General features: G+C 35.2%; 3 protein-coding genes across 3 annotated transcripts; 1 reads left to right on the forward strand and 2 right to left on the reverse strand.

Moving 5' to 3' along the window:
• Positions 1–3,692: 3,692 nt before the first annotated feature.
• On the forward strand, positions 3,693–5,105 carry LOC118480542. Its single transcript, XM_035975521.1, has 3 exons — positions 3,693–3,865; positions 3,957–4,019; positions 4,593–5,105. Exons 1-3 carry the CDS (start codon positions 3,775–3,777, stop codon positions 4,955–4,957), a joined length of 519 nt encoding a protein of 172 aa, XP_035831414.1. The 5' UTR covers positions 3,693–3,774; the 3' UTR covers positions 4,958–5,105.
• A 4,516-nt stretch (positions 5,106–9,621) lies between these two features.
• LOC110866166 (protein FAR-RED IMPAIRED RESPONSE 1-like) lies at positions 9,622–10,614 on the reverse strand. The gene is made up of 2 exons (XM_035975689.1): positions 10,372–10,614; positions 9,622–10,251 (listed from the first exon to the last, which is right to left on the reverse strand). Exons 1-2 carry the CDS (start codon positions 10,612–10,614, stop codon positions 9,622–9,624), a joined length of 873 nt encoding a protein of 290 aa, XP_035831582.1.
• On the reverse strand, positions 10,350–11,822 carry LOC110867695 (protein FAR1-RELATED SEQUENCE 5-like). The gene is made up of 3 exons (XM_022116698.2): positions 11,497–11,822; positions 11,143–11,401; positions 10,350–10,859 (listed from the first exon to the last, which is right to left on the reverse strand). Exons 1-3 carry the CDS (start codon positions 11,808–11,810, stop codon positions 10,665–10,667), a joined length of 768 nt encoding a protein of 255 aa, XP_021972390.1. The 5' UTR covers positions 11,811–11,822; the 3' UTR covers positions 10,350–10,664.
• Positions 11,823–25,617: the final 13,795 nt, after the last annotated feature.

Here is a 25,617-nt window from a genome sequence, read left to right on the forward strand (position 1 = left end):
TTGTCTTTTTTTTTTTTTAATTTTTAATGTAATTAAAGTGTTTTTATTTTTAATAAATATAATTTCATATATTAAAATAATCCGAGCTCAACATCTTATGCTCCATTTTTTTCTTGACACATGGAAAAAAGGACAAGGCTCGATTTGAATGTTAAGTTATCTAATTTAGACAAAATATACGAATGACCTAATTAGAACACTTTTAAAACTTAGTTACTATTCCGTGACATTTTCCTATTATTAGATAATAAAAAAGTTACATCTTTAAAAACGTGTATTGCATGGGTCGAATAAACACGTGTATTACACGGGTTGATTAAATATAATATAATCGGTTAACACATATGGTTGTCAACAATGGCGGACCCAGGAATTTTTGGACAATGGGGTCCAAAAAAAAACACAAAAAAAAAAAAAAAAAAAAAACGGAGAAACATGTATCAAACCCATGACCTTTTGTTTGTAAACAAGAGGTTTTACCACTGCACTAGGCTGACTTTCATTGTTATGGGGTCCAACTAAATAATTTTATGTGGTCCATAGACAATTTTATATACCGTTTCTACTACTTTTTAAAAAAAGATTGGGGTCCGGGGACCCCGTTCCTTGTAACGTAGGTCCGCCCCTGGTTGTCAATATATGTTTTTGAAAAAAAATGAACTTTGATGTATTATAACATTTTACTTTGCTTTTTATTTATTTATTATTAGGTTAGAAACTTGTGTAATATTTTTTATTTATTTATTAATAGGTTAGAACCTTAAGTATTACGTATGGTTAAATCAACGAAATTTTAAATTAAATAGTTATAATAAGCGGAAAAAGTAAAAGAAAACGTTAAAAGAAAAAAAAAAAAGGTTATTTTTTTAATTTTCATTACCCGTTGGTTATTAGATAGTAAATAAAGATAAAGATTATAAACTTTTATATAAACAATTAAAGCTATCTTTATCTTTATAAATAATAAAAACGTTAATATATAGTTTTTAATTTTATTAATTAATATATAGTTATCAGTTATCCTTATTCTTATTATCAAAATACTTTAATTTTAATAATTAATATATGATTATCATTTATCTTTATCTTTATCGTCAAATTTCTTCTATAAATTTTAATTTGAAAACCAAATTTTATCAATGCATTTATTTGTACGATTATTCTTACAATTATTTTAATTGTATCACACTTTTTACACAAGCATTTTATGGTTAAATTGTTTTTTTTAAAACAATATATTTAATAAAATTAAAGTAAATATAGTTTTGTTACATATAAATTTCATAAATAAACATAACTATAATTTATTGTCATAACCTTATAATTAAGAATTATTAATTCTGATACATTTATATATTTATATACAAATCATCTTTAAGTTTCTTTTATAATATTATTATATTTTGATTAAAAAGACGTGAACATTCTTAGCTCCATCATTCCACATAGATTACCGATGAAACACCCTAAAATATGTGAAAGCACGAATACTCCTATACATATGGGGTTATATGATATGTGGTAAATGTGTAGGGGCGGACCTACCCATATTTGTGGATGGGCGGCCGCACCCCTTGAAAAAATATTTTTTAGTGTTAATTGTTCGATAAAATCTTGACCGCATCATTTGGAATTTTTCACCCGCACCCATTGGAGATTTCAATCGCCCCCTTAGACAAAAGAAATCATATTTTTAATTTATAAAAAATTGTAATAAACACTGTTTTTTATAAAAATATAACCTAAACACTAGGGCTGTGCAACGATTCAGAACCGGACCGAACCGAACCGGAACCGAACCAGAACCGTTAATGGCTAAAGTTAAGAACCGAAACCGAACCGTATTATAATGGTTCTGGTTCGGTTCCGAACCGGTTAAACGGTTCTCGCGGGAACCGGTTGACAATTAAATCGTAAAATTAACAATTCAATAAAAACAAATCAGACCATTTAAAACATTAACTAAGAGTTGCAACATTCAAAGTTCAAACCAACCTAAATAAAAGTAGCAAAGCAACAATAAAAAATTTCAAGCCATAAAACAAACTATAAATAAAACTATTACAACCATCGTGTTAACAATTAAAACAAACATCTTCAAACTTCATTCGATCTTCATCCTCTCAATCTTCTTATAAACATCTAAATGAAACAAAGTGTTAGCAATTAAAAAAAATAAACGAATAATGCATCTACTGTATTTGGTTCACATGAATAGATTGATCAGTAATGCATCTACTGTATTTACCAAGCGATACACTATTTATATACACATTTACAATTTGATCAACATTGATTTGATTATTTTTGTTCAATTTTTATTTTCACATACAGAAAACTATATGTATCAGAAAGCAAACATCAAGAAAGAAAATATATGCAATCATAAAAAAGGTCATGTAGAATAGCGCACCTGTATTTGCAGGGTGTTGAGGGAGATGAACTTGTATGATAGCAATTAGGGTTAGGATTGAGAGATGGAGAAAATTAGAAGAATTAGAAGATGAAAGATGAGATTGTGGAATGAATATAAGAGGAGAGAACAAGAATTAGGATGGTCGTATAATGTTGAAAAGCCCATTAATAAAATAGGATGGTTCTAGCGGTTCTTTAACTGGAACCGTGGTTTTAACCGGAACCGATCCGGGAACCGTTTTTACCCAAGTTTAAGAACTGGAACCGGAGCCTATATACAAAAATACAGTTTAGATCTAGCGGTTTTGTTTCGGTTCCCGGTTCTGATGGTTCTGAACCGTATACTGCTCAGCCCTACTAAACACTGACTTTTATAATAGTATAACATCATTTATAAGTTTGTAACTCACTTATTAAACAATTTAGCCCAACTCAAGCCCACTTAACCCAACCTAACAAAATTTGAACTATAATAAAATAACCCAACCCAAACCATCTTCCAATTTTGTTTCTCCCGCTCTCTCTCGTGACCTCGTCTGCCTCTGCGATCTGCTTCCCCAACGACACAACAGCCAACAACAGTCATCCAACTCCAATTTCTTGCCGGAAATCTCGAACATCCGGCACCAAACTCAATGGAATCCAAACAATGCAAGGTACCTACGTTTTTTAATGTTATTGTTGTTTTATGTTGTTTTTTAGAAGAAATAAAGTTATAGAAATCATAAAATTATGTTGTTTTTTAGAAGAAATAAAGTTATAGAAATCATAAAATTATGTTTTTTTTAGAAGAAATAAAGTTATAGAGGTCATAAAAAAGTGTTTGGAATTTTATGTATTTTGATGTTTTTTGGTTGTTCTAGACTTTATATATAAATTTTAGGTTGATGTACTTTTGTTTTTTACATGACCCGACCTGAACTGACCGGATCCGACCCAATATGAATCGATTTTTTTTATATACCAATAGGCCTAAAATCTTTAAAAATTTTCCGCACCCCCATAAAAAAATTCCTATGTCCGCCACTATAAATGTGTAAGAAAGTGAGGTTATGAGGGGTTATATAACTTGAGTGTGTAGTAGGATTATACTTTATACCCCTTCAGTTAGACATATATATGTAGGGGGCGGTTCCCCTAAGAAGCCTATTTTGCCTAAGTTGCCTAAGAAGCAATCTACACCATGTTTTTAAACAACCAATGGACCAGATTAAATCCCTAATATTAAACTAGATAAGTAAACAACTAAAACGCGCGGGGGTATTTTCGCCATAAACAAAAAAATAGTACTGGACAAAAAGGAAAGCAGTTATTGACGATTCAAAACAGTTCTTCTTCACTCTCTCTCAAAACTTCCCAATGGCTAAGAAACGTCCCCTAAAATCGACAATAAGAGAGACGAAAATCGAACAAACAACAACAAAAACAGCATCAACGATGGATTCAGAGAGTACGTTCCATTTTTTTTTTGCATTTTGGTGTATTCGTTTCAATTTTGTACGGTTTTTCTAAGTTTCTTCGAAATCAGATCGATTACACAGGTTCTAAGAGATCTACAAGAAGCCAGAAGCATAAAGAAACAAAACCTGATGACGATTTCGAAGGTTTGTTAAGGATCTGTAAACGAACAGATTTCTAGGGTTTTAATATGTCTAAACTGATTCATGTTCTGCATTTTATAAAACAGATCCATCGTTGTGTTTTAATGAAATATTGCTGGTTTATTTTTTGTGCTGGTTTATTTTATGTGCTGGTTTAACCTATGTGCTAGTTTAGTGTTTTAGAAATATCTAGCACAAAGTTGTGGTTGGTTTTCTGGTTTTGAAATCGGTGCTGGTTTAACTTCCGTGCTAGTTTAGTGTTTTTTAAGAAACTAGCACAAAGTTCTAGTTGGTTTTTTGGGTTCCAAATATGTGCTGGTTTACTATCTGTGCTAGTTTACTATCTGTGCTAGTTTATTGCTTTAGAAGAAACTAGCACAAAGGGTTTAGTGTTTTCTAGTAAACTAGCACAAATTCTAGTTGGTTTACCGTCTGTGCTACTTTAGTGTTTTAGAAGAAACTAGCACAAGTGGTTTTTTTGGGTTCCAAATCTGTGCTGGTTTACCGACTGTGCTACTTTTAAATTCAGGAGATAAGTAATATAAGTTTCAGTTGCTTTTTTGTGTGTGAAAACAGAGCTGTACAATCCCAAACCACTACAAATTGTACAACCAGGAGAACCAATCCCTACTTTTGATAATGAACCTTTGCATCCCATTCCACTAAAAGTTGTAAGACCAACAAAAAAGGAATATTATATGAGTCCGAAATTTTGGAATGAAGTAGCAATCTGGGGGCCAAACTATACCAATCATCATACTTCTGGTGGTGAACCTTCAGATCCCATAAAAGAAGAGATTGTTGAGAAACCTGAAATCTCAGTTGTACAACCCAAAAAAGAAGAAGATGATGAAAAACAAAAGATCCCCATCCTACAACCTAAACATGAAGAAGATGAGGAAAAACCTATAATCTCAGTCAAGAATTTTGGAAGGAAGTAGCAATCTAGCCAGCTCCTGCTATGATCATCATGTTTATGTTGTTTGTTTTAGTTTTCTAATGTTATCAATGCTGTTATGTATTATGATCATGTTTTTCTGAACCTTATGTAACAATGATGTTTTGAATTATAAAAATCATGGTTTATTATGTATTAAATGATCAAAATGGTACTGGTTATTGTTTTTTTAATATATAGTACACTTTATAACTTGTGCTGGTTACTATGTTTCTTCTGAAATTACTTGCAGGCTCATCAGACAGTGACTTCGAACAACCGGAAAAGAAACAAAAAACAGCACTAAAAGCTGTTACCACAAACGTTGAACCTATACGATCAACACTTTTCAAGGAATTTGATAAGAAAAAAAGAATTAGAATCAGGAACAGCCCAAAAAACCTTGCTGAATTCATGCAAGTGTTATCTGACGAACAGAAAGCAGAAGTAGATAACATGGGATTTGAAAGCATGAAGAACTTTGATATAACAAAAATACCAACTGATCTGGGATACTGGCTCACTAACAATTATGAACCTACAATCAACACACTGAATCTAGGTACACATAATGTAGTGATAACACCTAACCTAGTACAAGAAGTTCTTGGCATACCAATGGGTAAAGTGAAGGTTAAGGAGTTGAGTAAACCATCAATGAGTGATCCAGTTGTTACAGAGTTTAGAAATCAATTTGAAATTGATGATGAACTGCCAAAAATGCATCATATTATTCATGTTGTGAAAGAACAGAAGGAGAGTGGAAGGCTATTTCAACTGAACTTTCTTGTAATGTTCAACTCAATAATGGCAGAGCTCACACACGGTGGCAACGTCAACATGAAATTCCTTACAACATTGCAACCTGATGTAGATATTAAGGATGTTGACTGGTGCAGCTACGTGATCGACTGCTTGAACAGAAAGACAACAAGCTGGTTCCAATCTAAAGCAGCACATTACATCGGACCGATAACATTTCTAGTGGTATGTTGTAGTTATCTAAAAATGATTTATATTTATTGTTTTTTATCAAACATAATAACAAAAACTAACTTGTAAATCAATCAGTTGGTTTATGCGCATGATACATACCAAAGAACAAATCCAACACAGAAGATGATACCAGCTGTAATGTATCATAAAAATGATACAATTAAAAAGCTTGGTCCGGTGGTGAAAAGCAATAAAAGAAAGAGAAGTGAAAAAGATGGGAAACCAGCACAGAAACTCACCTTGACAACACAAACACCTACTCAAAAGGTGGTGAAGAGTAAGAAGAAAACAAGTTTGAAAGCAGCAACAACTGGTGAAAAACGAAAGAATTTGAAGGTAAAACTGAAGATAAAGAAAAAAGCACCAGCTGAACAACCTCTATCCACATATCAACAAATCTCAAAGGAAACTGATGAAGCTAGAAATCATTACTTTAGTGACTTCCCAGAATCTCTAGACATTACACAAAGTTTGGACATTCCACAATCCCAGGAAAAACTCTCACAAATTCCACCTACAAATCCAACAAGTGGAGTGGTAATTTCTATTTTATTGTGTTTATCTGTAGTATTACTGAAAAAAGTGCTGGTTTAGATGGTTATTGAAAAAATGTGCTACTTTTATGACATTTAGTGTTTGGAATGTTAAATTGTGCTAGTTTATACCTAGTATATGTTAGTTTAATGTTAGAATTTGGAATGTGAAATTGTGCTGATTTATGTGCTAAAGTGTGCTGGTTTAAATGGATTATAAAACTGTGCTAGTTTGAAATGTGCTACTTTTATTGTAAACTTTTATCATGTGTATGTAAAAATAAAAATGGAAAATGTGCTACTTTTACAATTTGTGCTACTTTATAAAAAGAATGTGCTACTTTTACAATTTGTGCTACTTTATAAAAAGAATGTGCTGGTTATCTTTTCAGGAATGGATTTGTCTGATAAAATCCAAAACAAAAGAGCTGGACATGCATGTCAAAGAAACACACGAAATGATTGCAGAATGTTTAACAAAGTACAAAGGTGAGGAGGTTGTGGATGCTGTGGATGAGTGGAGAAAAAGATTGGTAGTATATGGTGAAAAGTACAATTTCGAGAAGCAAGAATCAGAAGCAGGGAATGAAGAAAAGAAAAAAGGAGGAAGTGGAGAGAAGACAGAAGGAGCGAATGAAAAGGAAGAAGGGAATGAAGTTAAACTTACCCAATCACAAAAAAAAATGGTGGTCTCACAATTTGATTCAACTCCTTTCAGAATCACCAGTTCAATGTGGCCAGAGATTATAAAAGAAATAGAAAAGGCAGAACAGGTAGCAAGCAGCAAAAAAGATGGTGCTGATCATGGAGTTGGTGGTGAAGAAGAAAAGGATGCAGGTGGAGAAAAAGTTAAAGATGGTAAACCTGATGGGGAAACAACAAAGAAAGGAGGTGAAGATGCTAATGAACCACCAAAGGGAGAAAGTGACACTGCTGGTCAACCAGCAAAGAAAGAAGGAAATGAGGCTGCTGGTTAACCAGCACAGCAAGGAGAGGTTTTTAAAACACCAGAAAATGAAACCAAAAAAGACAGTGAAAAACAAGAATTCATAGGTGAAGAAGAAAAGGATGCAGGTGGAGAAAAGGTTAAAGATGGTAAACCTGATGGGGAAACAACAAAGAAAGGAGGTGAAGATGCTAATGAACCACCAAAGGGAGAAAGTGACACTGCTGGCCAACCAGCAAAGAAAGAAGGAAATGAGGCTGCTGGTCAACCAGCACAGCAAGGAGAGGTTTTTAAAACACCAGAAAAGGAACCCAAAAAAGACAGTGAAAAACAAGAATTCATAGGTGAAGACCTAAACGCCGGAGACCAGAAGAAAAGCAAACGTACAACTCACCCTGCCGAACCTTTATGTTCACCATATATGCAGCGAGTTGTACAAATAAAAACAAAAACTGAAAAAATTGAAGTAAGGATAGCCGAATGGATGTTCTCGACAGTTGACGACCCCTGGTAAGTATAAAAACCAACAAAATCTTAATTGGATAAAAATAAGTATTTAAACTAATGTGTATTACAACAATGCAGGGTGTTTATATATGAGACAGCATTTAACACAAACCTTTCAAGGGTATGTCTGGAGTCGCTTCACCCGAACTTATACATACATGTCCAAGTCCTAACAACTTGGTCATTGGTACTAAACAGTGAAGAGGTCTACAGAAGCAAAGGTTCGCCGGCAAGAGTTTTCTGCCCATGCAACATGCTGGTATGTTTTCTAATATGTGCTGGTTTTAATAACAGATTAGAAAAAGCACATTTAATAAAATGTGCTGGATTATTACACATTGTGCTGGTTTTGAAATATTAATGTTTTATTAATAGCTGGTTAGTCTAATATATGAAATGCTATTATTGTGCTGGTTCATAACACATTGTGCTGGTGCTGGTTTATAACACATTGTGCTGGTTTCTGTGCAGGGAGAAAACAACTTCAAACCAAAACTGAACAAAAAGACCTGCACACAAAATTTCAGAGAAAACATTGCCGCGACATTGATGACTACCGAGTTTGGAACTATTAGGAAAGTGGACATGTTGTTCATTCCAATACTACAACACAAGCACTACTACATTGTATGTTTTGATTTCAAGGGAGAAGCCATCAAGATTATAGACAACATGAAAGGGAAAGCAAAAGCACAAAAAATGGCACGTGCTAAAAGAGTGGTAATATATTGATGCCCATTAATTCTGTGCTGTTTATTTTAATTATATTTGTGATGCTTAGGGATTTTGATTTTGAAAATTTTCAAATTACAGAAAGAAATTGTATGTGATTACCTTGAAGTTGAATACCCAACAATGCACACAAAGATGTCGCCCTTGGAACCAGAAATAATGAAAATGTCGTGGCAAACGGAAAGAACTTTGTAGATTGTGGTGTCTTTGCAATGAGACACATGGAGACATACACAGGGAATCATGTGAGCAAGAAGGAATGGGATAGTGGGCTGTCGAAAGAGTCACCGAAACAAGACAAAGAGTTGGTTGAACTGAGATACAAGTATTTAAGCAAAATACTTTTATCCGACATCAACTTAGCGAAAGGTGAAATGATGGAACTGTTAGAGAAGTATGAGAAGATGGAGCCTGAAAAGAAAGAGGAATGCAAGAAAAATGCGGAAACGAAAATCAATGACAGATTGAACCAGAAATATTGATTGTGTTGGTTGAACAATATAACATTAGTTTGGTAGTTGTCTGTAATATTTTGTGCTGGTTTAACAATTAATATGGTGCTGGTTTAACAATTACATTGTACTGCTTTAACAGTTATATTAGGAAAGTTAATTTTATGCTGGTTTTACAATTAATATTGTGCTGGTTTCACTATGACAATATGTGATGGTTTCATAGAAGAAGTTTAAAATTGTGCTGGTTTTATAATTGTGCTGGTTTTAAAGAACAAAGTTTAAAATTGTGCTGGTTTTAAAGAACAAAGTTTAAAATTGTGCTGGTTTTAAACAGTATATTGAATGTTGAAAAATCAAATTCTTGACAATTGCATTTACAAAATCAACAAAAACTAATAATGTGCTGGTTGAATGTTGTAAACATAATAAGAATACAAGAAATCCAAACTGAAATGAAAAAAATAACAAATCCAAATATCATGATTTCCAAGACACACGACTAACTGCTCTTCTGGGAATCAGCAACAGTAGTCTTCATCTTACAAGTCCGACTATTATGTCCATGACCTCCACATATCAAACAACCTCTAGATTTAGTTTTCTTTGATATTCTTGAAGATGATACCTCACGAAAAGACTTTAAGCGTTTGTTTGAACCACACCCCTTGTTTCTAATACCACTAGGTGGAAGAATGGTAGCAGAAGACGATGAACATGGCTGATCAGCATGAAGAATATTAGCTAATCTTGCATTCTTGTCAAGTGATTCTGCAGGAAGGTCAGCAGAATCAACCTTCAACTTCGACTCGATCACTTGGTCTCTATACAACGATAACAGGTCAATATTTGTAACAAGACGGTTAACAATATGTTCAGTTGCAGTCATTATCTCACACACAATGCTGGAAGCACGTTCAACTTGATTACCAGCAGCATTTTGATCAAAACTCGAAACTTTTGTCTTTTTTGGAACAACATCTCTTGTCCAACGCCCCATAACATATTTTTTAGGGAACTCCTTTATACCACAAAGACGAAGAACACAAAAGGCATGCCTACGTAGCAAACCATACTGCTCATATCGGTTGCAGCTGCATTTAATTACCATATCCTTAGGAGTAAAAAGAAGCTACACAAATAACAAATGCTTATATTGTGCTAGTTTATAACAAAAGTGTGCTGGTTTATAGTTTAAAATGTATTGTAAAAAGCAGAACATGTTTGTGCTACTAAAGGTATAAATAAATACCTCATGAAGGCCAGGAAGATTGACCTGTAGAATATAAAACTTAATTGAATCACCAACTTCTTCTTCACGCCTGCACATACAATTCTTGCAAGCAAGTCGAATTTCTTCTTGAACATCAAAAAATATCCCCCGAGTATAAATCTTTGCAGCTTCCAGTTCCAATTCATAATTGGTTTTCATGCGAGGTTGTGTGTATCTGGTATCATGATCACGTTTGCTGCGCTTAAACCTCTGAGATTCCATTGCAGTATCAAAATGGCTCAAAAACTCAACTAATGACAATTTTGTGTTGGTTAATTGACCAAAAAAATGATTTTCACTGATCTGAGGTTGTACATATCAGACAGCCAGCTGTTACTAGTAAGGTTGTACTTAATCATTAAATCACACCATTGTGTCTCAAACTGTGCTGGTTCAAGAGCATCAGTCCATACAACATCACATATATCTTCTTTAAAAACCTCATCTTGTGATAGCTCAGTACCAACCTATAACAAAAAAAAATAATTAGTATATTAAAACAGCAAACAAATCCTAAAATGTGCTGGTTTATATGTTAAAGTGTGCTAGTTGATGTATAAACTTAAACTATGATGCTTAAACTGTGATGGTTTAAAGAAAGTGTGCTGGTTTAAAAGTGTGCTGAGTTATATGCCAAAGTGTGCTGGTTTAAAAGTGTGCTGGTTTATATGCTAAAGTGTGCTGGTTTAAATGGATTGTTTAAAGTGTGCTGGTTTATATGCTAAAAGTTTGCTGGTTTAAGAAAGTTACCTTTTCAGAAACTTTGATCATTATATGCCACATACACAAACGATGTCTGGTATCTGGGAAAACATCTCGGATGGCAATTTTCATTGCAGCGTCCTGATCAGTCACAACCACCTTAGGTGCAACACCAAAAGCCTTCAAAAAACTTTGAAGAAGCCATTTATATGATTCAGCAGTTTCAGATGCTAACAAAGAACCAGCAAACGTGACATTGTGATGATGATTATCGATTCCAGTGAACGGAACAAATACCAAGTCATACCTAAAAATTGAATTGATTATATTACAATTGCTTGCTGAATTGTGCTAGTTTAATAAAAATATGAATAAATGATCTACAAAAAGTGAATAAAATACCTGTTCGTACGGAACGTAGCATCAAAAGACATAACATCCCCAAAGACCTCATAATTCAGTTTCATTTCTTCATCAGCCCAAAATAATCCAGCAAGAGCACCTTTTTCATCACAATAAAATTCACAAGAAAAATTCGGCAAATACAGCTTCTTCTTCATAAGACGTTGGACAACCATATCCACATCAAACTCTCCAATGAACAAATTAATATCTCTTTTAAAATTTTTACAATCAGTAGACGTCACTCTAACCTTATCAAATCCACCACGAATCTTTCTCATAAGGTTGAATGCCCTAACTGGACCAATATTCATCTCAGGAAAATCAGAAAGCAGTTGCTCTTCAGTGAATGTCAACTTTCTAGACGAAGCTAAAAGATGATAATCCTCTTCATCAACAAAAGAATGATTATGCTCCTCAAATACATGAGAAATTCTATAAGTATTTTTTGGAGTTAAAGACAAACGGATGTGTGCCTTACATCCGGTACGTTTAGAAGGTCTCCTCCTTCGGTCATTTAACTTTTTATCAGCACCAACACTATCATTTACCGTGTCAACAGCACAGGATGTCGCTGAACCCTCTTTCGCACAAACAAAGTACTTTCTAATCACAACACCATTTTTTGAAGATTGAGTATGCTTTCGACCCTCAAACCCAGATAACTTAGCATACTTCTTATAGAAATTAAAGGCAGAATCAATTGACTGGAAATGCATACCAACTACAGGTTTGGAAGAATCTGGAACAATAGGAGTATAATACTGATTACCAGTAGTTGGACAGATACGAACTCCTGAACAAATCAAAAAACCAGAACAAATAAAAGATATCAGCACAAACTTTACAATAAACCAGCACAAAAAACAAGCACAACTTTACCAGACAAACTAGCACAAAATAAAGATATCAGCACAACTTTACAAACCTACACTTTAAAATATGATGTAATATAAAAAAACCAGCACAACTTCAAAAAACCAGCACAACTTCAGAACTACACTTTTAAATAAAAACCAGCACAACTTAGATCAAAACTAAAAACCTAAAAAGTAGATGAAATTAAAACTAGAAGGTATTTTACCATCGACAGTAGTAGACATCATTAAAATAGAGGAGGATAAATCAGCAAATCAATGAATGAATAGAGGAGCTAGGGTTCCAGCAAATCGATGAAAACGATGAACGATTCAGCAGGATTGATCTCAATCTCGCAGGTACCGGCAAATCGATGAAAACGATCAACGATTCAGCAGGATTGAGATTGAGATTTGCGATTGATTTAGATGAAAACGATCTCGATGAAATTGGTAAGCTCAATGAATGAATGAATGAAAAATATGAAAGAAGGAATGAAAATCGTGTGATTAAAACTAAGTACAGATCTGTTTGAAATTTGCATTTTCCAATATTACCCTTTCATCTAAATTAATGAGATTGCCACATGTAAGCTCAAGATTGCTTCTTAGGAAACTTAGGGAAGATTAAATTCTTAGTTGAACCTCTACCTATATATGTATGTATATATATGTGTGAGAGAGAGAACCCAATGAACCAGGCGCTATGCACATCATGGCCTTCAATTTTTCAAGCCCATGGTGCCTGGAGGCGGTGTACCCGAAGCCATGGGGCGGAATGATGGTCTGTGGCGCCGGATATCGCCGGACTACGTGTGGCCTAAAGGATGCCAAATAGCAATTAATCCCCCCAAAAGGGACCCTCTTATACAAAAACTGAAAATATGAATCATTAATTTTTTTAATAACAAAGTATTTATCTAATTAAATAATTGGGTAGTTTTAAATTCTGCAAAATATATAAATCAAAATCAACTTGATGATTTCAGCAAAGGACAAATAGGTAATTTAACAATAAAATGAGTAGATACAAGGAACCATCTTGTTGTTGAAATAACATTTTCAAGTAAGGAGAGTCGATATCATCAAGAACCAAGGCAATGATCAAGAGGTAAGCTGTCGGTTTTCCATTTTTGCATCATATTAAATTAAACTGTATTTATAGATAGTTTTGTAAGGACCAGCCTAAGTTTTTTAAACAAAGTTGGAGTGACGGCCTTAACCCACAAATATGAGAAACAGTGGCAGAGTTTGAACGAAAACTTGACGGGGGCGGACTCTTAAAATCCAAATCGACGGAGGCCGGGTCTTAAAAATCCAATATTTTACACTACAAAGAGATATTTTTTTTTTCTAAAATATTGGCAAAGAAGCTCCGCCACTGATGAGAAGTTTAACTCTTTTAAAAGGAACTAGTATCTTTGGTAACCAACCCAGCTCATAGCCCTTCTAGCCGAGAGATAAACTAAGTGATCCTTTGATACACATCCAAGTTGAAAATTTCCAAATCTTTACTGATTCAAAACAATATATTTATTGTTTTATAAAAGATCTATACTATATAATAAAAGAAACTATGTTTGGGACACATGGCGCTCTATGAGGCGTTCTTAATTATTTTTCTAAATAATTATTATGGAAATTCAATTATTAATAATATTAAATTTAAAATTTAAAATTTGTAGAAGAGATTTTAATGATAAAGACAAAGATAACTGATAATAATATATTAATTATTATAATCATATATTAGTTATTAAAATCTAAAAAAAATATAATAGCTTTTTAAATATTTATAAAGATAAAGATTTTATTTAATTGGTAGTTTGAGTAAATTGCCATTTTAGTCCCTGAGTTTTTGTCCAAATTGCCATTTTAGTTAAAATAGTTTTTTTCTCCTCTGGGTCCCTAACTTTTCTTTTTTTCTTGCTATTTTGATCACATTGTCTAACTTAGTCTAGAAAGCAGGTGATAATCAGGGGTATTTTTGGCATTAAACTATTATGAGGTTTATAAATTATGTTGTAAACTACCACTGGTTATCACTACACAAGAGTTATGCCAAAAATACCCCTGGTTATAACCAGATTTTTAGACTGAGTTAGGCAATACGATCAAAATGGCAAGAAAATGGAAAAGTTAGGGACCCGGGAGGAGAAAAAAAACTATTTGGACTAAAATGGCAATTTGAAACAAACCTCGGGGACTAAAATGGCAATTTACTCTTGGTAGTTGTAATTGTTTTTATATTTTGATGATAAGAACAAGGATAACTGATAATCACATATTCAAATGAAAATATTTATTTTAATCAACTGTTTCGTTAAAATGATTTATTCAATACATGTAGAACATATATATTTTTTATACATGTGGTGAATCCAACTTCTAATAAAGGATCCCATTATCCCGTTTTACACTTCAATGAAATAATAATATTAAATCCTAATATCCAGCTTATCTCTTATATATTTAATATTTTTTACTAAAATATTTATTTTATTTTTTTCTCTGCTAATTATCCAACATCAGGTAATACACAACTCTCTAACCTAATAAAAAATAAAGTGAGATGTTACAATAAGTAAATAGTACCTTAAAGTTCATTTTGTTAGAAAACACATCTTGATGACTAAATGTGTTAACGATTACATTATTCGTGTAAGACATGTGTTTACTCAAATTGTGCAATACACGTAAATAGTACCTTAAAGTTCATTTTGTTAGAAAACACATCTTGATGACTAAATGTGTTAACGATTACATTATTGGTGTAAGACATGTGTTTATTCAAATTGTGCAATACACGAGTTTTTAAAAGATGTAACTATTTTACTACTTAATATATAAAATTATATTTATTTAACCCGTGTAATACACGGGGTTCTAACCTAGTATTTCAATAAAAAGAAATTTTAAGTGAAGAATCATGATAACCAAGTAAAATAAGCATTAATATTGGCAAAATATAGTGGAAGAGGGAAAAATTCTCGGTTATACAATTATATAAGTTAAAACACATATGAGTGTTTATATGTCAAAGTCCAAATTTTCTAAGGGTATTTGTTTTTCAAAACCTACCTAATTTCATGACTTCTATGGAAGTATAGCAACGATTGTAAATGATTTGGTGATGCATCATTCATTATTATAATGTCTTTTTACTAATAATATGATTAAAAAAAAACAAATTTTAAATTTTAAAATATTTTCTTGAGATTTATAGCACCCACCTCATTCATCATTCCAACTAACCACTTATTAGGATTAAAAAAAAATAATCAACTCATGGCTTTATAGCCTAGTGGTATTTTGGGGGTGAGATAAGACTTTGGATCAATAGGTCCTGGGTTCGATTCTCACAAGGGGGTTTTTCCCATATTTATTGGGTTTCCTCCTGAATTGGTGTATCCTAGTGGAGATGGATATGATCGGGTGGTTCCGCTGGTGGCACGAGGATACTCCAGTGGTCCGTCAGTGATCCAAATTTGTCGGTCAAAAAAAAAGGATTAAAATCAATACGATAATAATTTAATTGGCTGCTTTCACCTTCCTACATCATTTTGAGAGAGATACACCTACAAGGATGCGTGTAACAACCACGTGGAAGGATCCACTAAAAAGTATATTTTGCCTTAGTAGTCTAAGAAGGATTATGATAATAACATGTGGCACTCCTAATAAGTAGGAATGAAGGGCATTTTGGTCCTTATAAATAGGAGTGAAAATGACATGTGGTACCCCTTTTGTTTTTTAAAAATACAACAAAAAAAGCTAGTACAAAAAAATCTAGCACAAAAAATGCTACGGATAGACCCGATCTCTTTAATTATCTTTTTATTTGAATGTAATATTTTATCTTATTTTGTTTCCTTTTCGAATTATGATTCATATCTTATAAATAGGGTGTTTAGGGTTATTGTTTAGACAGTTTTTGATTGAATTGAATGTATAATAACTTTGTTCTTGAACCTTTTTGGTTCCTTTTGAGACGTACAATTATCAATCGTTCTTGAGCCATTTGATCGCACGCGAAACTGCATCAGGTGGTATCAGAGCTATGGTTTATCAAATGGCTCAACGTGAAGGCGGGTGTTTTCTTGATCGAAGAGTCGCCGACCGAGGCATCGACAAGAACATTGGTGATTCACGTGTTCGTGGTGATCGATTAAACCGTGACCGTAGATCCGCCGTGCGAGGCAACGAGATCGGAAACCGTGATCCACGGGATATTATTCAGATCAAAAGACTCTGACAACGAGTCCGAGATCTTGAAGAGATCAAACGGCTCCAACAACGAGTCCGAGATCTTGAAGAGATCAGACGGCTCCATCAACGAGTCCGACCGTTGTCTGGGACAAAGGTGGTGACAGAGAGCAGCAGCCGTGTAGCGGTCATCCACACCGGTTCTCTAAACCAACCTATCCGGATTTCCCATCAGAAAACCAACCCAAATTCGATCAAGACGAGATTGAACCCGATGAGGAAGAATGTTCATTTGTGCGGAAGGTTCTTAGCGGAATTACCGTTCAAGAGGATAAACAAGTGACAAAAACAGACGATACTGATTGTGATGCTAGGCTTGAAGTACAGAAATATCCGACAATTTTTTCGAGTAATTTTGTTGAATTTTTGAAAGAGGATAAAGCCTTCGGTAGTGGTATTCCTGCCGGTGTCATAGAGGTGGCTCTGGGTGGACGAACGGTGATTAAGGAACCTCCTCAAGAGCGGGTGGAGATCCCTTTTCCATTGCCGAAGATTGAGTTGAAAAATGATCCCAAAATCTTGGAATTTGAAATTGGAAATAGTTTTCAAATTAGTGAAGATATTGTGAACGTGATATTTAAAGGACATGCATGCGATAAGGATGATTTAAATTGAATGAATCATCACAATTTGACAGCTAATATTGATGATGCCTTAATTATGTCAAAGGTGGAAAGTCACGAGACAAGTAAGCTTGTGTTTGTGGGCTTTATTGAAAATAATATTTTAGATATTAATGGAGGATCTAAAGGTTGTAGGAGCCCATTGGTTAATGAGACTGAGAGTCATCATCCACTGAAGCCCATCTTGGCGGTTGTAATTTTAACACTCAGCGATGACCCACATGGTTTTGGGATTAAAGATCAGGTGTCGCACATTAAGGCTAATGGGAACACGTCTTCAGGAATCTCAAATAAAATAAAAAAGTCGGTGGACTTGTGTACTACTCAGTTCAGGTCAAGAGTTAGGCGAGACGAATCGTGAAGTAGAATTCTTTGGGTGGCGTGTGATAATAATAGATCGGAATCGGATTGATGTTCCTTTCGACCCAGGTGGCTTTGGTTTGAAGACAAAACTCAAGGACGAGTTTTTTTTAAGACGGGGAGAATGATGCGGATAGACCCGATCTCTTTAATTATCTTTTTATTTGAATTTAATATTTTATCTTATTTTGTTTCCTTTTCGAATTATGATTCATATCTTATAAATAGGGTGTTTAGGGTTATTGTTTAGACAGTTTTTGATTGAATTGAATGTATAAGAACTTTGTTCTTGAACCTTTTTGGTTCCTTTTGAGACGTATGATTATCAATCGTTCTTGAGCCATTTGATCGCATGCGAAACTGCATCAAAAATCTAGTACAAAAAATTAAAGCACAAAAAATATAATACAAAAAAATATAGCACAAAAAAAATCTAGCACGGAAAAATTCAGCAAAAAAATGTAGTACAAAAAATTCCAGCACAAAAAATTGAGAAAAAAAAATTTAAGACAAAAAAATTCAGTACAAAAAATTTAGCACAAAAATATAGTACAAAAATTCAGCAAAAAAATGTTATACAACATAGAAATACAACACATTTTAGTGGGTTTTTATAATCTTCATATTTTATATAGCAATATGGTACTCAAATTAAAGATAAAAAGACGCTCGATTTTACAGTGAAATTTTTATGAAAAAATAATCTCGTATAGAAAAGTTATGAACGTTTAAAAAATGAGGGTGGAATATGCATGTGTATTGCATATGGAGAGAGAAAGTCTATAAATAAGATTTTCCTAAGATACCCTTACACTCTTCCTTTCTCCTACACTTTCAACTTAACCATTGTGTTGAAAAATGAATGGTTAAAATTCTTTCCCATCCTACTTAGGCAAAATACACTTTTTATTTGATCTTTCCCCTAACAACCACAAACATTTTATTTTTGTAAGGCTACCTTTGTCACACTCCAACCGATGGCGGAATCATCGGAGCACGACACTGAGCGAAACAGATTGTCCAGAAGTTTCTATAACAACTATAATTACCAATTATTTAAAGCAACACGTCCCATACCATGTCATAAAAGATAACATAATTATACAGACATGATCTAGTCAAATTGTTCTGTTCCAACAACTCAGATTTCAAAATATAGACAATTGTTTATTTGTTTCTAGACCTTTCCTAGCCTCGATTTCACAGCAAGCTAAGCACATAAGCATCCTAAGTACCTGTCACATACGTTAAAGTAAAAGTCAATACACATAGTGTAAATGTGAGCATACAAGTTTAACAGATATAATAGAGTTAGAAATCGTTACGCATAACCAGCACGTACACAGTGTAAAATGAGGCATGTTAGTTATCGACATGAACCTATCGATACCAATGATTGCGGGTTGACTGCCCAAGGCAGTTCGTAATACACACTCACCACTGTGAGCCATGTAACAAATTGTCCTTAACAACCCCTGAGTGAACAAGCGCTAAGTCCAAACAAATAGTACTACCGTTGCTAAGGCAGGTAGACAGCATTCCATGTGTAAACATAACAAACAAGCATTCATTAAGCCACGTATAACATGCAGTAACGGTTAGGGTTTAAAGTAGTTCGTAGTGTGATTGATGTGATTTAGAATAAGCAACGTATGTAACACCCAAAAGTGCGTAAAGCAAAAATGGATTGAGTATACTCATCGCGATTGGTGGATTGAAGGGAGCGCTAGAGAGTAAGATTAGCCTGATCAGAACGAGAGCATAACGATAAGCGGCGCGTAAAACGAAACAAGGTGTCAGTGGGTCGAACAACAATCCGATCGGATGGCAATCTGATCGGGTAGCCGGTCGTTTGAGTGACAATCTGCTCGGATGGTTGTCCGATCGGGTGACCTTTCGAGTGGATTATTACTTCCTTTGGGAAGGATGTGTTTGTGTATGATGGCTTGCCTTTTGAAGTTTTCGTTGTAGCATTTAGAAAACAGAGAAGTGTCTCTTCCCTTCAGGTCGATCGATCGAACAACCGTCCGATCGGGCAACAATCCGATAGGTGGGACAATTAGTGAGAACAAGTTCACAACAGTTTGTCACTTGATCGGATTGTAGTCCGATTGGGTGGCAACCCGTTTTCTTGATCATGTTTGAAAATCGTTTAAGTGTTGAAGTCAGAGCATTACATGGTCGAGTGGTAGTCCGATCGGGAGGTAATCCGATCGGGCAACACTTTGTTCAATATTTATCCTTCAAGGTTTGAAAATAAGAGTTACGTGTGGGGGCCAAGTGTCACGGCCCCCGGCCCGGTTTAACCCGTTTCAGGAGCCGCGGGACAGAAATCCCGTGGTATTTAATTTAGGCGACAGCGGAAGTCTTTTTAAAACAGGATCTCTGCCCGTTTACATAATTTTAGGGATAAAATCCCATAATTTACAATAAGGTGATTTCACAGGGAAATCTTTATTTCTCAAAACATGTTTCTCTATTTATTTACATTGAGCCACTTTTCTAAGCTGGCAGTGCTCCATGGCACTTTTCTTTGCTCACAACAGATCACCTGAAACATGTTTGAAAAAGATTTTGTCAGCGGGGAAATACTGAGTGAATCATTCAGTTTACTTAAAATGACGCATTTGTTATAATTCACAGTATTAAGAGCGATTACAATGTTTCTGATATCAATCCAACTACCCACAGTATTTGTCACTTGACCATCCATTGGCTAGCCCATTTGTCCAATGGTGTCTGTGACTGTGGTCAGATCACCCCTTGGCCACCCGTGTGTCCAAGTGTGACGGGAAACAAGTAATGTATACAAAACCCCACATACCGGCTATAATTTGGTGATTACATAGACTTAATCCCTGTAATTATAACTTTGGAAAATAATTTGGAGTTTTGTAAAATAGTTGATAAAAAGAGAATGACTCACATTGCAGATTTAACGAGCAGAGTATAAGCCTACTGAATAGCCCTGATTAACCTAATTTAAATAACAATGCACACACAAACGGGTTAGTAACTAATACAGCAGTTACGACAATTCACGAGATTAAACCCTCACAACGATTTACAAGTGCAATACTTAACAATTCAGCGGATTCACAACGAATGACAGAGTATAGTCCGAGTTCGAACAGCACTCAAACATTCAAGTCGAAATCACGATGAATAACAAAGTATAAACTCAATTTGAGCAGCACTTAAACAATCGTTGGATAGTTACAATCGATCGGACGTTGAATCGTAATAGCGATCGAGTTATTACCCTGATTGCGGCAGCGTTTCGAGATTAGTGTGTGTTTTGTGCAGTATACAGATGATATCTCCATGTGTAATTTGAGTTTTAACGTCGAATGAACAGCAAATTTCAAGTGCCAACATCCCCTATTTATATCTGGAAAATGCCCCCCTTCGCGCCACACGAAGGATTCCCTTGCGCGCGTCGCGTGGCGCGACGGGTCTATTTTCTAGCCTAAGGTGTTTCGTGTCCCAGATAGCCTAGATGAGTAAGTGTACGAACAATTTCAACATTTACAGCAAATTAGAAGGATAAATGTCCCATAGGGTTTAGCCCCCCTGAGTTTTAGGGGCCCTGATCCTGATTCCGATTGTTTCGAAAATTTTAGGGTTTATGCGGAATTACTTGGGTTTCTCAATTAGGGTTTCCTTAATAGCCAATTACCATACTAAATATTAATTTCAATGAGAGTTGTTACATCCTCCCCACCTTAAGAAAAATCTCGTCCTCGAGATTAGCGAAATAGATGAGGGTATTTTCGCTTCATTTCTGATTCCAGTTCCCAAGTGTATTCTGGTCCTCTCTTTGAATCCCATTTGATCTTCACTAGTACTAGTCGCTTGTGCTTGAGAAACTTGATTTTTCTATCTTCTATCTGTAGGGGTTTCTCTACGAATTTCAGCTTTTCATTTACCTCTATATCTTGAAGAGGTACTACCAGGGATTCGTCGGATAGACATTTCTTGAGATTGGATACATGAAATACATCATGTACTCCAGCTAATTCTTCTGGTAGTTGTAGACGGTAAGCTACTGGTCCTATTCGTTGGATTACTGGGAATGGTGCAACATACCTTGGACTCAGTTTTCCTTTTTTACCAAATCGTACCACTCCTTTCCAAGGAGAAACTTTCAAGAGTACTTTGTCTCCTACCTGAAACTCTAGTGGCTTGTAGCGATTGTCTGCATAGCTCTTCTGGCGATCTCTAGCTGTCTTTAGTCTTTCCTTGATTTGTGTTATCTTGTCAATGGTTTCTTGTACGATTTCTGGACCTGATAATTGACTTTCTCCTATTTCTGCCCAACAAACTGGGGTCCTGCACTTGCGTCCATACAGTGCTTCGAATGGAGCAGCTTCGATGCTTGAATGATAACTATTATTATAGGAGAATTCAATTAAGGGTAGGTGGTTATCCCAATTACCACCAAAGTCAATTACACATGCTCGGAGCATGTCTTCCAAGGTTTGTATCGTCCTTTCACTTTGTCCGTCTGTTTGAGGATGATATGCAGTACTTAAATTTAGTCGGGTTCCCATTGCTTCCTGGAAACTTGTCCAGAAATGGGAAGTGAAACGACTATCCCTATCTGATACAATGGAGAGTGGGACTCCATGTAAGGATACCACTTCGTCTACGTACAACTTTGCTAACCTTTCCATGTTAAAGGTTTCCTTTGTTGGTAGAAAATGAGCTGATTTGGTTAATCGGTTTACAATTACCCAAATAGCATCATTACCTTTTCCGGTTTTGGGTAGCTTAGTAACAAAATCCATTGTTATTAGTTCCCATTTCCATACAGGCATTTCTAACTGTTGTAGTAGTCCTGAAGGTTTCTGGTGTTCAGCCTTAACTTGTGAACAAGTAAGACACTTGGTTACGTATTCAGCTATGTCCTTTTTCATTCCTTTCCACCAGAAATTGTTTCTTAAATCTTGGTACATCTTATTGTTTCCTGGATGTACGGTATACCTAGATTTATGAGCTTCTTCTAAAATCTTATTTCTTAATTCTCCCTGCTTAGGTACCCAAATTCGTTTCTTGTGGAATCTCCAAATTCCATCATTTCCTTGCTCTAGTTCTTTTATGTAACCTTTCATTCCTTCAGAATCGTCATTGATTGCCGTTTCCTGAACTTTCTTCAATTGTTCCATTAAATCTAATTGTAGATTTAACCTAAGAGCACGGACTCGCTTTTGCTTTTCATGATACTTACGACTTAAGGCGTCTGCGACTACGTTAGCCTTTCCTTCGTGATATTGAATATCACAGTCGTAATCGCTTAGGATTTCCATCCACCTTCTTTGCCTCATATTTAACTCTTTTTGCCCAAATATATACCTTAAACTTTTATGATCTGTATAGATAGTAAACTTACTTCCATACAGATAATGTCTCCAGATTTTAAGGGCAAAAATTATGGCTCCTAACTCTAGGTCATGAGTCGTATAATTTTCCTCGTGCTTTTTCAACTGCCTGGAAGCATACGCAATTACCTTCTTGCGTTGCATCAACACACATCCGAATCCTAATTTTGAAACATCACAATATACTTCAAAATCTTTTGTTCCTTCGGGTAAAGCTAAAATTGGAGCATTTGTCAATCTTTGCTTTAGAATCTTAAAAGCTTCTTCTTGTTTAGGTCCCCATTCAAACTTAACTGCTTTATAAGTTAGCTTAGTCAAAGGTACAGCTATCTTAGAGAAATCCTTAATAAATCGTCTATAGTATCCAGCTAAGCCTAGAAAACTTCTAATTTCCATAGCTGTTTGTGGAACCTTCCATTTGGTGATTGCTTCTATTTTAGCAGGATCTACGTGAATTCCTTCGTGATTCACCATGTGACCTAAAAATTGCACTTCTTGTAACCAGAATTCGCACTTCGAGAATTTGGCATAAAGCTTTTCTTTTCTTAACAAAGTTAAGAGTGCATGTAGGTGTTCACAATGTTCCTTCTGACTTTTGGAATAAATAAGTATATCGTCGATGAAAACGATTACAAATTTATCCAAGTATGGTTTACAGATCCGATTCATCATGTCCATAAATGCTGCTAGAGCATTTGTTAGTCCGAAGGGCATGACTGTAAACTCATAATGACCATACCTAGTTCTGAAAGCAGTTTTAGGTATGTCTTCTTCTTGTACTTTCAACTGATGATATCCAGATCGTAAGTCTATCTTAGAAAAATACCTAGCTCCTTGCAATTGATCAAAAAGATCATCAATCCTAGGTAATGGGTACCGATTCTTAATTGTAACCTTATTCAGTTCCCTATAATCGATACACATTCTCATTGATCCGTCTTTCTTTTTCACAAACAATACTGGTGCTCCCCAAGGGGTTGAACTAGGTTGTATAAATCCTTGGCTTAATAATTCATCTAATTGCTTTTTCAGTTCTAGCATTTCCGTGGGTGCTAATCGATAAGGTGTTTTGGCTATTGGTGTAGTTCCTGGGATTAAATGAATTCTAAACTCTACTTCTCTATCGGGTGGTAACCCCGGTAATTCTTCTAGAAAAACATCTGGGTATTCTGAGACTACAGGAATGTCCTGAAGTTCCTTACTTTTAGTGTTAATGATTACAGAAATCATATACACCATTTCTTGTTTTCTTGAATAACTAGCCAACTTCATTACTGAAATGAATTTCAGTGGTTTTCGAGGTCTATCTCCTGTAATTAAAATTACTTCTCCTGCGGAGGTACGGATTTCTACGGAATTCTTATCACAAAGGATTCGAGCATGGTTGGCTACTAACCAATCCATTCCTAACACTACATCGAATCCGGCTAATTTCATAGGTAACAGGTTTGCAGAAAACTTATGGCCTAAAAGTTCTATCTTTCCTTCTTGCAAAACCTTGTCTATGTTGACAGAATTCCCATCTGCCGTTTCGACAGTAAAAATCTGCCTAAGGGTGGTTAAAGGTAAATTAAGAGCTTGGCAGAATGAAGTATTAATAAAACTTTGGTTTGCACCAGGGTCAAATAATACTTTTGCATATACGTCGTGAACTAAAAACGTACCAGCTATAACATCAGGAATCAGTTCGGCTTCCTGAGTAGTTAATTGAAATGCTCGGGCATTCTTCTTGGTTGTTCCGTCAGCCGTTTTAGCTTTATTGTCTGCTGGTTTGGCTAACTTAGGACATTCAGATTGGAAATGTCCCGTTTCTCTGCAGTTATAACAGATTCTTGTTTTCCTTTTGCAGTCTTCTTCACGATGTCCTCTTGCCTTGCAAAAGTTGCAGATTATATTGCATTGTCCATAGTGTTTCTTCTTGCAATTTCTGCAGAAAGGAGGTGATGAGGATTGCCCTGTTCCTCTTTTCTTAGTATTATCCACACGAAATCCTTGTGTAATCTTCTGAGCCAATTCCTTCTTTCGATCTTCTTCTCTTGTGCGTACCAGTTCATCGGTTAAGGTATTAGTTAACTCCACAGCATCGTCAATAGTGCGTGGTCTCGCAGCTTTAACGATGCTACGGATTTCTCCGATTAATCCCCAAATATAACGGGAAATGAGTACCGGTTCCGGCGAAGCCAAGGTAGGTACCACTCTCGCATATTCGAAGAATGTCGAAGTATATCTTCGACAGTCTACGCCTATCATACGATGACTCAGGAACTTGTTTGCCATTTGTTCCTTTTCGTATTCGGGACAAAATTTTCTTTCTACAAGATTCTTAAATTTTTCCCAGTTCATCGCATAGGCCATCCTTCTTCCTTTTGCTTGTAGCACTGTGTTCCACCATTCTAGCGCCCCTTCTTTGAACAAATTGGACGCATACATCACCATATCTTCTTCGGCACACTTACTTATTGCAATTACTGCTTCGGTTTTCTCTAACCAACGCAGTGTTGCAGTTGCCCCTTCATTACCTGCAAATTCTGCTGGGTTACAGGCAAGAAATTCTTTGTAAGTGCAACCAGGCGTTGCAGCTTTCATTTTCTTAGGAAGTGGGGCCTGTCGTGGTTCCTGATCGTCATGATTGCC

This window comes from Helianthus annuus, chromosome 7 (genome assembly GCF_002127325.2).
Source record: "Helianthus annuus cultivar XRQ/B chromosome 7, HanXRQr2.0-SUNRISE, whole genome shotgun sequence".
Classification (NCBI taxonomy): Eukaryota; Viridiplantae; Streptophyta; class Magnoliopsida; order Asterales; family Asteraceae; genus Helianthus; species Helianthus annuus.